At 34.7% G+C, this 11977-nt stretch overlaps 1 protein-coding gene across 2 annotated transcripts in view; it reads right to left on the bottom strand.

The window, feature by feature from the left end:
- Positions 1-2099: 2099 nt before the first annotated feature.
- The window catches only part of LOC141461622 (RIMS-binding protein 2-like), a 91789-nt gene continuing 81911 nt past the window's right edge, over positions 2100-11977 (bottom strand). For both annotated transcript variants that reach the window (XM_074142790.1, XM_074142791.1), the window contains one exon: positions 2100-10037. In XM_074142790.1, coding sequence (XP_073998891.1) covers positions 9675-10037 — 363 coding nt within the window. In that variant the 3' untranslated portion in view covers positions 2100-9674. The remainder of the gene's footprint in view (positions 10038-11977) is intronic.

The raw sequence follows: 11977 nt of genomic DNA, 5'->3' as shown, positions 1-11977 counted from the left end.
TCACCATCCTCACAGGCCTAAGTACTCCCTCAGTTGCAGACTTACTCCTATCCTGTTACTCAAAAATTCCTCGCAAAATTAGCTTCCCATTAATATCCTCTAATCCGCTCTCTTTCGCCCAGCTCATACCCTTCTCGCAGACTCAGGCGTCAATGGTCCGGTGATCATATTATTACATAACGTTGATCGTCCTATGTTGGTTGACATGTAGGTAGTAACAGCTACTGGCTTACATCACCACGTTAATGCGTAAATTCTCACTTATTCAGCATTTTTGCTCCAATTAAAAACTAATAAATCAAAATTTCGAATCGAATTACACCTCATTAATGAAAATCGGTTCACGCTTTTAGGCGCTGCGTTGTTCACAAAAAAGATGAGAAAAAGTTTTGAAAATGCCGTTTTCAACCATCCTGACCAGGGCCGGATTTAGATGAAAAGGGGCCCTAGGCTATTCCACTTATGGAGGCCCTTTCACCTCCCATTTTTAAGTTTATAAATTACATGAGAGATAATAAATACATCACTACTGTGATCTACAGGGTGAACCAGTAACTAATGTCCATAGGCCTACTGTGTGTAGTACTCAGAAGTGGAGTTCTATGACGTATTGGCCAACTTCATATTCTCCACTGTTCTTGAGTGACGTCACTTTAATTTTTTTTCTAAAATCATTACTTTTTTTGCAATAAAAATGTCATTACTCAGAAAGTTTTAGTCCGATTTCGATTCTGATGACACGGTTAGAAAGACAGATAAATTTTCTAAAAATTGACAACCATTTCGAAGCACAGGTCAATCACCAAACAGCCTCAATCTTCCTCCGAATACTGGGAAAATAATAGTAATCGAAATTTTTAAGAAAACCCATTAGGCCCTTATAGGGATCATTATCAGACCTAGGTGCTGGCCCTTTTTAGTAAAAGTTTCTTTGTCTAAAGTGGGCTTTCAAACGGTGCATCATTTTCCAGGATTCCTTTTATCTTCGTACGAGAAATTACGTTTGTTTTTGCAAGAAAACGTGTTCACGAGCACTCAACAGTGTTAGTTTATCAAGTTGTTTAATTCAATGAAAACTCTTTTAGATGGCCCAGTAGTCAATTTTTAGATTGTCTTAAAATAAGGAAGTCAAAGGTTACAAATTGCACTTTAAAAAAAAATAAAAAATACTTCTAAACTCTCTGAAATATTTGAGAAAATGTTAGGAAATAATTTAAACAAGTACTATTTTTATAATCGAAGGTATACTGGATCACCCTGTATATCAATAAGTTAAATGTTAATATAATCTATGTTGTTTTTAGAATAGTGTAATTTTAATTTTGCTAACACTTTGAATGTAGGCCCCTCTTGATCTTGAGGCCCTAGGCTGAAGCCTAGTTAGCCTATAGGAAAATCCGGCCTTGATTCTGACGTAGTTTTTTATCGAAAATTATTTAATCTGCGTTGTAGCACAGTTATAATCGAGGATATGCCTTTTACTTGCAAGAAAATTTGAGCATTTTATCTTTTACAAGAGAAAAAAAATTGTCAAAAAGTTGGTTGTTTAACAACACTACACTTTTTTGCGCAGTTTTCGATGATCAACAATTTCTATTTCTATGGTATGTAGCATATTTTCCAGTTCCTTCCAGAGTAAAGAAAGCTGTCTAAATCTTCTTCTTCGGCCAAGGTTCTGTAACTGATGACCAACTTACCTTTAGTGCCACAAATGCAAGGAGAGGTATCAAAAAGAATGCACGGCAACCGAACAAATAACCACCACACTTAACGGTTCAAGTGCATGAATAGCTGAATCAAAACCTTCCTCGAGATTAGAAGAGGCTTGCATGCACTAAAAAAAAAAAAAAAAAATGCACCTGTTTCCTTTCGTCTGGCCTTCAAAAGTCTCATTTATCAATTACGACAACGTTCTGTGGAGATTCATCAAGAAGAGAGTCATCAAAAACTGTACAACATAAATAAAAATATACATATATGTATACTAGCAGCTGTGGAAAATGCAAATTGAAAAAATAGAAATAATCACTTTAATATAAAATTAAATAAATAAAAATAATGATTTAGTAAAATGAAAAAAAATAATTATATATATAAAATACTGTTGGCTATCAACTTTATTTAATTTTCATTTTATTTTTATTTTTTTAATTTTTAGAATGCAACATATTAATATCTTTACACAGAATTGCATTTTTAAAATTCACCTTCTTTAATATTCATATAAATTTACAAGTTTAAAAGTAGTTAAATTTTTTGATAATGAGGAGTTATATGTTCAAGGATCCTGTTTCTCATAACGTTGAAGTACATTCACCAAAGTTATACACAACATTTTAATCCTGAAGAATATATTGTTACCTTTATATTGTTTTTGTTTACTGCTCAACAGAAGTGAAACTTGGATAACGATATTCAGAAATAGGTTTTCATTTAATCACGCTTGATTATGTAAAAGTATGTGTAAATTGTAATACTGTTATTTATAAATATTCAAATTACCATCTTAATTAATTATATCTTGTAAATCCGGCTTTCCCTGTTTGCTTCAAATAAAAATTGTTCAAATTAATAAGTGGTTAAGAGGAAAATAAAATTTCTATTAGAGAAACCGTGAAATAATAAATAACGTTCTGCATACTTTGTGTTCCGTAAATATACTCGTATATATTAACACTTTAGAATAAACAACACACAAATATCTCCAAAAATAAAAATTTTCAGTTGTAAATGGAAAAGATAGGCTCGTTCACATGATGCGTTTTATTATCTTACTACTTTCAGCATGAATCTAAGTGGGTTTGCCAAATGAAGGAACCGAAATGGTACATCTATCTCTTTTCATGAGACAATCCCGTTTTCTGGAACGTTAATCTTTATCATTTATAGGAGTAATTCGACAATGTGCTTCCAGAAGCGCGTAGATGAACTTTATGTATCGTTACAAAAAAAAAGCAAGAATTGTTATGAATGGCACCTTGTGTACGAGGCAGGATCCTTAGGTACTGCGCATGGGTAAGTAGGACATTGACAGCTTTGGTCAATCTTTAGAGGACAAGTAACTGTTCTGTGAGCTTCTCAATCTTATGCTCCAGTCTACTGTTTGTAGAGACGGCATATATACTGTTAAGGCGATCAATTTCGCGAATTTTGTCCGCTACAGCCGTATGTCCTTAGGACAAGAGGATCGTCTGTGTGTTACTCGCGAGATAACGGAGCCACAGAGTTTTTTAACTCTACTACCGCATCTCCTGCTAGTTGCTTCATTTGCCGCAAGAGCTGTGACGGTTTCTCGTCTTCTAATTGCTTGCCCTTTAATAATTACTGAATCCTTCTAAGTTCAGACTCGGCATAAGCACAAATTAAATTACTGAATCCTTCTAAGTTCAGACTCGGCATAAGCACAAATTAATCGAGTCTTTAAATCTTCGTATGGAGTATCACATGGGTGTTTGACTATATCAGCTAACTGTTGAAGTACGTCGAATTCAAACTGGGGAATAAGTGTTCAAGACTTTGTCAAACTGGGGAATAACTTTGAAATTTGGTTCAGCTATTTGTTATACCGCAATGTGAGAACACTGCTTCCATTTAACAAAACCAGTGTCCTGGATCGGGTTTCTAAAAAGGAGGAATTTCACTATTAGGGGTAAAAGCCATGATCACTTCTTTTGCTTCCTCTTTCCTACTCATGATTAAATGCAGGCAAAAAAACACAAATAAAAAGAAACAATCCAAATATCAATAATAAATCGTTATTAAATCGTAACCACGTCGGAGTCACCATTTACCGTAATTACAACTGCACTTAAAAAACGACACAACCACACAAAACTATTACAGATCCCAATACACCTTGTAATGTAACCTTCCACTGTCAAGCTCACATTATCGATAGCACGAAACACTTGTAACCTTCCACTGTCAAGCCTCGCATTATCGATAGCTTGTTACTTCTTAGGAAGTAGCCCCTCCGCTACAAAATATTATATTGCCATTTATTGATTTTTAGTGCATAAATAATTTATTAGCTACTATTACAACCAATTATGTGAGAAGTTAATGTTTATTAAGCAGAAAAAAAGAAAAGAAAACTATACCATGGCGCAATTGTTTTTTTTTTTAACCTTTGGCAGCAAGGAAAATCTTATGAAATATTTGTTCAACGTTTTAAAAAAGATATTTTGCTTCTTACAATTTTAATTTATCTATGGACCGAAATAATGGATTAATAATGATAATAATGCTGTAATAATAATTTGCAAACACTTAAAAAATATTTTGCTGCATGTTTTAATGTACTAATTCAAAGCATTCCTTTCAGATTAAAAAATCCTATTTGTATTCCCACCATAAATCTTTTCTGATATAAATTACGGCTACAACTACATCACAATGAAATTTCGAATGCAAATTTATTAGTTTTCCCTTTTTATGCCCCTGGTCATATAACTCCTCAATTGCAAGTTTCAAAAATTAAAAAGAAACTTTCTGTAAAATATTTTTACACCAAGAAAAAAAATATTCAGCAGTCTCAAAGATTTCCATTTATTTTATTTTTAAAACTGTATGAAAAAAATTTAGCATTATTAATTTTATTTTAAAAAAATTCTCAAAAAGTAAAAATTTTGAGAAAATCTTATTTCTCTTGCTTTACAACTTAACTTTAAAAAAGTTACTTTACAGAAGCTTTGGAACAATTGCATTTTATACATGATATATTCTGATTAAAACGAATTTACAAATAGTTTTATACATATTGAAATACCAAAATGATAAAAATCAATTTTACAAAGAGGCATTGTGGTATTTTTATTTTTTAACAATTACATGTCAAGTTGTGTTAAAACTTTTTATAAATTTCTGTATTTTAAAGACATGGCAGATTTTTATTTTTAATTTTTTAAGAATGACAGACAATTGGATCAAATTTTACATTTTTTATCATTTAACATTTATTTTAAATTTTTTTTTGTATAAATTAGTTTGATTTGTTGTTCTTGTATAGTTAAATTTTTTCATTAGTAAAATTTGCATTCTAGGGGAAACAGATATATCAAATGGAAATTACGAGGCATTAGGTGCCCACTTTTTTTTTTATAGCAACTCTTAAACCTTTGATTTACAGTTTCTTCATATCTTAGCGTCTGTGTGGGTATCTGAGCCCAACAACCCGAATAATGTTTATCACTCTATACCCTCACATAATATTCATTAAGCCTGGCACAACCCAAGATGTTAGGCGACCCTGTGCAAATGCTCTGCCACAGAAGTAACTGTGTCGAAAATAATGGGTTCTTTCAAAAGTATGAATCCAAAATTTTTATAGTTAAAGTGAGAACTACAAAGAAGCTCAACACACACAAAAAAAGGTGAGAATTCGGACACAAAGTTTACTCACTGAACACAGCCTCCAGCAGACAACGAATTCTGGGATTTGAGAAGGTACTGTCTTAATTAAGACGTTCTCTGATAATTTGCTGGTTTGAAATACAATCGCTATGAGACGTTGGCATATTGAGACAAGAGAAGGTGATATCGTAAAAGCATTAGTGGGGATAAATCCCAGACCCTATGAAAAAATGAGAGGTTTCTTTTACACGACCTGCAAGAAGTCAGCATAATAAGCCACTTTTTTTACCTTCGTAACATGTCTTAACCACTAAAGAAGTCACACATCTTTTGACAATTAGTCCAAAATGTTTATTCAAGAGCTACTCAGAGGACCAAACATGATTTGAAAGATTTGTTTTTTTTTTCAACACCTTTTCTTGGTGATCAATAAGAGACCGGTTAAACTTATTCTTCCTAGTTAAATCAGACATCTACACTTGAGTTGAACATTATCGGACCCAGAGCCAACTGGAGTTCGGTTAGCCAGGATCGCTTTGTGAATGGACGCTGAAGATGGGACCTAATGCCCCGAAACAGCATGCTGACAAGAGATAAACTTTGGAAATGATAATGCTTTACATGTTAGTAAGTTTTGCTACAAAAATAAGTGATGAAAATGCCATGTTTCTATCTATACAGGATTCATTTTAAAGACTACTTTTTTATCACGTACAGTACCAGATCTAATTCAATACAAAAGTAACGAATTTTTTAGAAAATTAACGGTTAATGTGGACTAATTAGTTGAACATGGTTGTTATTACACGAGTTCTATTTAATATAGTGTCTGTGAAGGTTGCTGATGGATTTTTTTTCCTTTATATGAATATTTTCAATAAAAGTTGACTAAAACTTCGTTCTTCAGATTCAAAAATTTCTATAACGTTTATCTGAAACATTTTTGTAAGATAAATTCGACCTACAAGGAACACTTTTCCAACCTACTAGATTGGAGGTGGATAGAGTTCCTTCTAAAGCGCTAATTTACTGTAATAGGCCTTTCACTTACATATATTTATAATAAAGAAAATTACAAACTTGGCTGAAATTCTAGGCTGAAGGAAATCGCTTGGTCCGAAGTGTGAATCTCTTGAATGATATCTTTTTAAACATTCATGTAAATTCTGTACTGAATAATAATTTTAATGGAAAATTCTAGAACGTTTCATTTCCCTAAGAAGCCGTTTATTTTAGAGAAAATGTATTATAACTAATAAATCAATGAAAAATAAGTGAAAGTGTATACAACATATTTTTCCTTTTAATTGTATGTACACCCGGTAACAATCCTCCGTCTAAAAATGTATTTAAACTTATTTTAAACAAGTTCACTGAATGACGATTGGTGAGTTACTTTGGCTACATCCTAAACCACGCTACTGTTTGTACTTGAACTTGAACTGTATGTTTTAGACCTTAAAGAAAAAGTTATAAAAGTTATGGGGTTTGTTTGAGATTTGGACACAGTTACTTGTCTGTCACAGCACACTAAACAAATGTAAAACCTTCTTATGGGTGATTCACAAAATAGGAGTTGGTTTCATTTATGCTGAATCAGAGTATTTTACACACGAAAAAATCCCAATGACGTTCTAAATTAACTCTTGTGTTCTCTTCCAGATTAGAATTTTTTTTTTGTATATTTTTGTTTTTTATTAGAATAAGATAAACATTACATTTTTAAAAATTTCTTGTTAGGAAATATCAAAGTAAGCTCAGCCCAGATTCATGAAAAGAAGTGCGCAATGTTCAGTTAACAGTTATTAATTGTTTAAAAACATCGTTCTTTATAATAATTTACAAGGCAACTTGGTAGCTTGGATTCATGCAGCAGGTATTTTCAGGAGAAGCAATGATAGTTTTTATTAATTTCTTTATTTAAATTGTAATATTTTGGAAAGGTTTGTGTATTTTTCGAGTCGATCAAGTATAACTCCAAGTATAAAGTTAATTGTAGTTTACACAAACAAAAGGAATACAGTCATATAAAAAGATTATTTTTTAAAAAATAAAATATTTGGCTCATATCCAACAGGATTTCTGCATTGCCAGGATTTGTTCATTTTGTCCGAATTAGTTTGTTAATAGAGAAATATTTGGAAATTTATGCTACCTCCGGGAAAAGCTAGATAGTTGCAAAAGTTATCTGATTCTCCAGCACCAGGTTACCCCAGGTGCCTGGAAACCATTAAACCTGCCATGGACTGTATTGCAATCTACTCTATATACACTGCAGCCTCAGCATATTCAGCTGACCTCACCTGGGTATGAAATCGGGCCTACTTGGGCAATTAAGATATTATGTTACAGCTAGATTTGGACTAGGACTATATGAGACCTAACAGAACTGTGGGGCTATAAATTACAGAAAAAAGAACCCTCGCAAAGTTAGACCTTACACTACTGACCATCTCCAAGGATGCCTATGCTCCTTGAAAGCTTGAAAGTTGACCGCACCTGGAAGCTGGGAACACATCACGCTCAAGCCAATGAAGAGGAATAAAGCGTAAACAACCTTCCACCTCCACATTATAAAAAATCCCCATTTGAGTTAAAATTAGATTAGTGGATCATCCTACCAAATAGGTCTTCGGTCAATTAGAACAATCAAGCACGAGTTTGAAGATGGAGAAATTCAGTGCTTTCAAACCGCCTAGCTATCCCAACATACAAAAATCTCTTTTGAATGTTTTTATGTGTCTGTTGTTTAAAATACAGCTAAGAATAGCCTAATCACAGATTAAGTAGTTTATTGCCATGAGACAATACCCATCAAAATAGGTCGTAGCTTCAGACTCACCATCTGCAAAATACAGGTGGACCTAATGACAGCTAATTTCTAGAAGGAAAGCATAGACCATAAATCCAAAAGTCGTAACGGGTCCGTAGTGAACACAGTAAGTGTTGCTTGAATGAAGAAGTGACACCGCTCTACGTCCATCGCCTCTGCGAGGGTTAACGAAAGCCCTTAAACTGCAACGACAATCCATCTTTTTGGGGGGCTCCATCTAAATTCTATGGAGTAAGATGGGCTACATGTGAAAACGATTTGTACCCAGATGAAAGGCAGCTGAAGAAGCTGATGAAAAAGACGTGCAGCTGTAGTGTGGGTATAGGGAGCGGTCTGTAGTTCTTCTGTGGGCTGCCATCAAAACAGAGTTGACAATGTATTTGTGCACAGATATCCAGCCTACAACCTAAAAACATACTTGTATTGATTATGGAACCTTGCTCGTAATGGGTGCAGGCTGTTCAAGTGCTCTACTTCTCTGCAAGCACATACCTTGCTGGTTTAGAACCAACAGAATGAGAACTATTTTTTAAAAACAAACAAATCATGACCACATGACAAGTAGATGCAAAATGATCAGTTACAAAATAGATGAACAATACATAAACAAAGTGATCTATGATAGAGTTGAAGAGATGGTCACACAATTTGTATGCACAAGAAAAGGAAGACATGTCTCTTTAGTTATACACATAGATATGCTTTAAATATGTTCTATATTAATACTTTGATGGCGTCTTAATCTAGCTGCAGAAACATGCAACTTGTTTCCAACTTGCTTGGTGTAAAAAAGGTGATCACACTAAACTTGCAACACCTCTGATGACAAGTTCAAAATTCATTGCTGACCGCGTGTGCTGCCACTAGATCGCAGGAACTGCACTAGCCAGCAAAGAGGTCGGAGGCTACAGTAGATCTCGTTCGGAAGCGCAAAGATACTGGGTGCTCTCTTGCAAGACAGATGAGGCAGCAGAATCAAGGCGCACGTAATCATCGAAGGACATTAAGAAATATTGTTGCTGCTCCCTATGAGTGATGATGAGCAAGAGCCTGGTCCAACTATAGATTTTTCGTTTAGCAAGAGCTAGTAAACAACAGTGAAGGGCTCAATGTGTCTTGAGAGTTGTAGTTTACTCTCAGGCTGAAAGATACCCTAAACTGCGTACCTACCCTTGACCTGGCCAGCTCCAGTTTTTTGTCCATCCAACAAGAACCAGCAAGCATCGATTGGCCATGTAGCTGGAACAAGCCGGGGCAATGAATGTCCAGTATTCCTGAAGCTCTATCTTGCTACAAGTTTTAGAATACATAAGTATCAGTCTTTGAGGAAGTTAGAACTTGCTAGCTGGTTTGTTGGTAAGTTCCTTAAATTACCTGCTGGAATTTGATTCTGATACCTTCGTATTTAATTTGTTTAACTGAATGTGTATAAAAATTCGACTCGTATTATGCCAAAAGATAAGGATAATAAATGAAAATATTCGCTTAATCACTTGCCGAGGCCAAATTTCATGAAAATCAACTCTTTGCCCTTGGAAAGAATATGATCGACCGATGTATCTCCTCCGGTCATCTCCGTCAGTTTTTGCATCAAGTTGGGTGCATTGTTTGTGGGTTGCTGTTGTTGGGACGGTTGTGTGGTTGATTTGTTGTCCACGTGCTGCGATTGCTGTAATGGCTGCTGTGCAGCCTGCTGCACAGAGGGCGTTGAGACCGGAAGTTGAGGATTGGGTGGCGCTGTGTATTTCCTGGCCAGACCCAGCGACCTGGCCGCGCCACTCACTAGTCCAGTTGTTCCCGCCAAAACTCCTCCTACTCCTTCATTCTTTTCCATGCCACCAGCTCTACCAACCTGAAAACAAGGAAATAAGGCACACCCTGACACCGCGTAGCATACGGTTCACGTTTTCAAAAAATAAATGTATTTAAAATTTAATTTTATTACTTTCTGGGAACAAGATGACTGCAGGCTTTTTTATATAAAAATAAAGTATAGCCTCCCACAATTTAAGGATATCTTATTTATTTTTTGCTAGAATAATCCCAAAGAAAAATTCCCCTCCCAAGCAATCCGCCACTCTGTTATAAACGTATCAGTACTAGAACCTATTGTTGAATCCACATCTCTTTGAAATGGTAGCTGACACGAAGTATTACGAAGCTTAGTTGCCAGGAGACAAATTTTTTCGACTTTGAGAAGATAGCCCTGTTTAGGATCTTTATTTTAGCCGCAGGTATGAGTTGTTGCCCTTAGATTTGGCTTCAGTTTCTCTTTGGGAAAGATATACTCTTATACACAGAATCCAGGGAACTTTCGGATCCAACCCATCGAATGACAATAATAATGAAACTGACAGCGATTTTTTCCCATTGAAACGTAATTTAAAAACACTGTTTTCAGAATCTGTGGGCATACTCTCCAATTTCGTGCACTTCCATAAAAATGTAATCGCAAAAAAAACTTTAACACGATCGCCTTAAAATTGTGTTGTGAGAGAGAACGCTGTTCCAACTGACGTTTCATTGGCGAACACATTTTTATTGCTCATTTCGTACATTTTGGGGAGAGGGAACTTTATTTTAAAAAATCTGGTGTAGAAACATTCTACTTTCTGTAACCGAACTTAAAAATCGAATTTTCTTTAACCTTTAAGTTTTTACGAAAATTTAGTTGGTTCTAAACATAGTGGTACTTGTATAAATAAGAAGTTTAAAGAAAATGGTTTTTACTATTTTTTGATAATCGGAAAAAATATCGATATAATAAAATAGCCCTTTCTGATAACTGATTTTTACTCTTACTTTATAGTGAGATCTCCAGATGGTGCCTGAACGAAATATTAAACCTGCACTTTCTGCGGTAAGCACACACATAAAGAGAATTCGTTTCAATCTATTCTTTTCGATTACTTTGACTGAAAATTAGGGTTGAATTCTTAAGCTCATTAGTTTGCTCTTATTGAGAGATGACCATTAGAAGGAATGTTCTAATAGAAAGGATCTCAGAGAATAGCCTTTTGACATGGGTTTTAGGCCCCGCAGCGGACACAGGTCCGCTTAAACGCCAGCTCCGACTATATACCCACTATTTCTGCCCCTAGAAATGATTATATCCTTGTCTCTTAGCCAGAAGATCAGCTCGATTCTTTCTTCTGATAATCTCGAAATGACTGGGCATTCCGATTATAGCATTATTATTATCCTCTTCTACATGAGAGATTAATGATCCAACGGCACTCAATAACGCTATTAGAATATAACCCATATTTTGTTGAGAAAGATTTTTTTTTACTAAAAATAATTTGCAAACGTTTTGACACGGATGCTTGCCTTCTTCATTATGATTCTGTTGTTAGGTGATGCTATCTCCCTGTTCATACATAAAATTATAATACAACTTAAAGATATAATTGGGCAAAAAAACCCCTGAATTCCGCAGAATACATAATAAAGCTGTAAGACGTGACTTAAGCAACCTATCTATCTTAAGGCCAAAATCACACCAGAACATTTTTGTCACACACAAATATTATTGTCCTCGGAAAGACCATTTTAATGACATTCAATTTAAATGACAAAACTACACTCAACAAATAGGATCTACTTACTGACCACTGACTCACCAACTGCAGGCTTAACTTTCGTTGAATTCTAAGACATATACCCCTGGCGCACCAATGAGAACATGATACCGACCATTTTAACAAATGCATTTTCCTTTATGGGAAGCGAAAAGAGAGATACAAAAACTAATAGTCTTTGTCTTCCAGTGCAAAATGGAGATGATTCTAC

This window comes from Rhodnius prolixus, unplaced genomic scaffold (genome assembly GCF_049639745.1).
Source record: "Rhodnius prolixus isolate KJV_2025 unplaced genomic scaffold, Rpr scaffold_12, whole genome shotgun sequence".
Taxonomy (NCBI): Eukaryota; Metazoa; Arthropoda; class Insecta; order Hemiptera; family Reduviidae; genus Rhodnius; species Rhodnius prolixus.
This window is presented reverse-complemented; position numbering and strand designations above follow the sequence as displayed.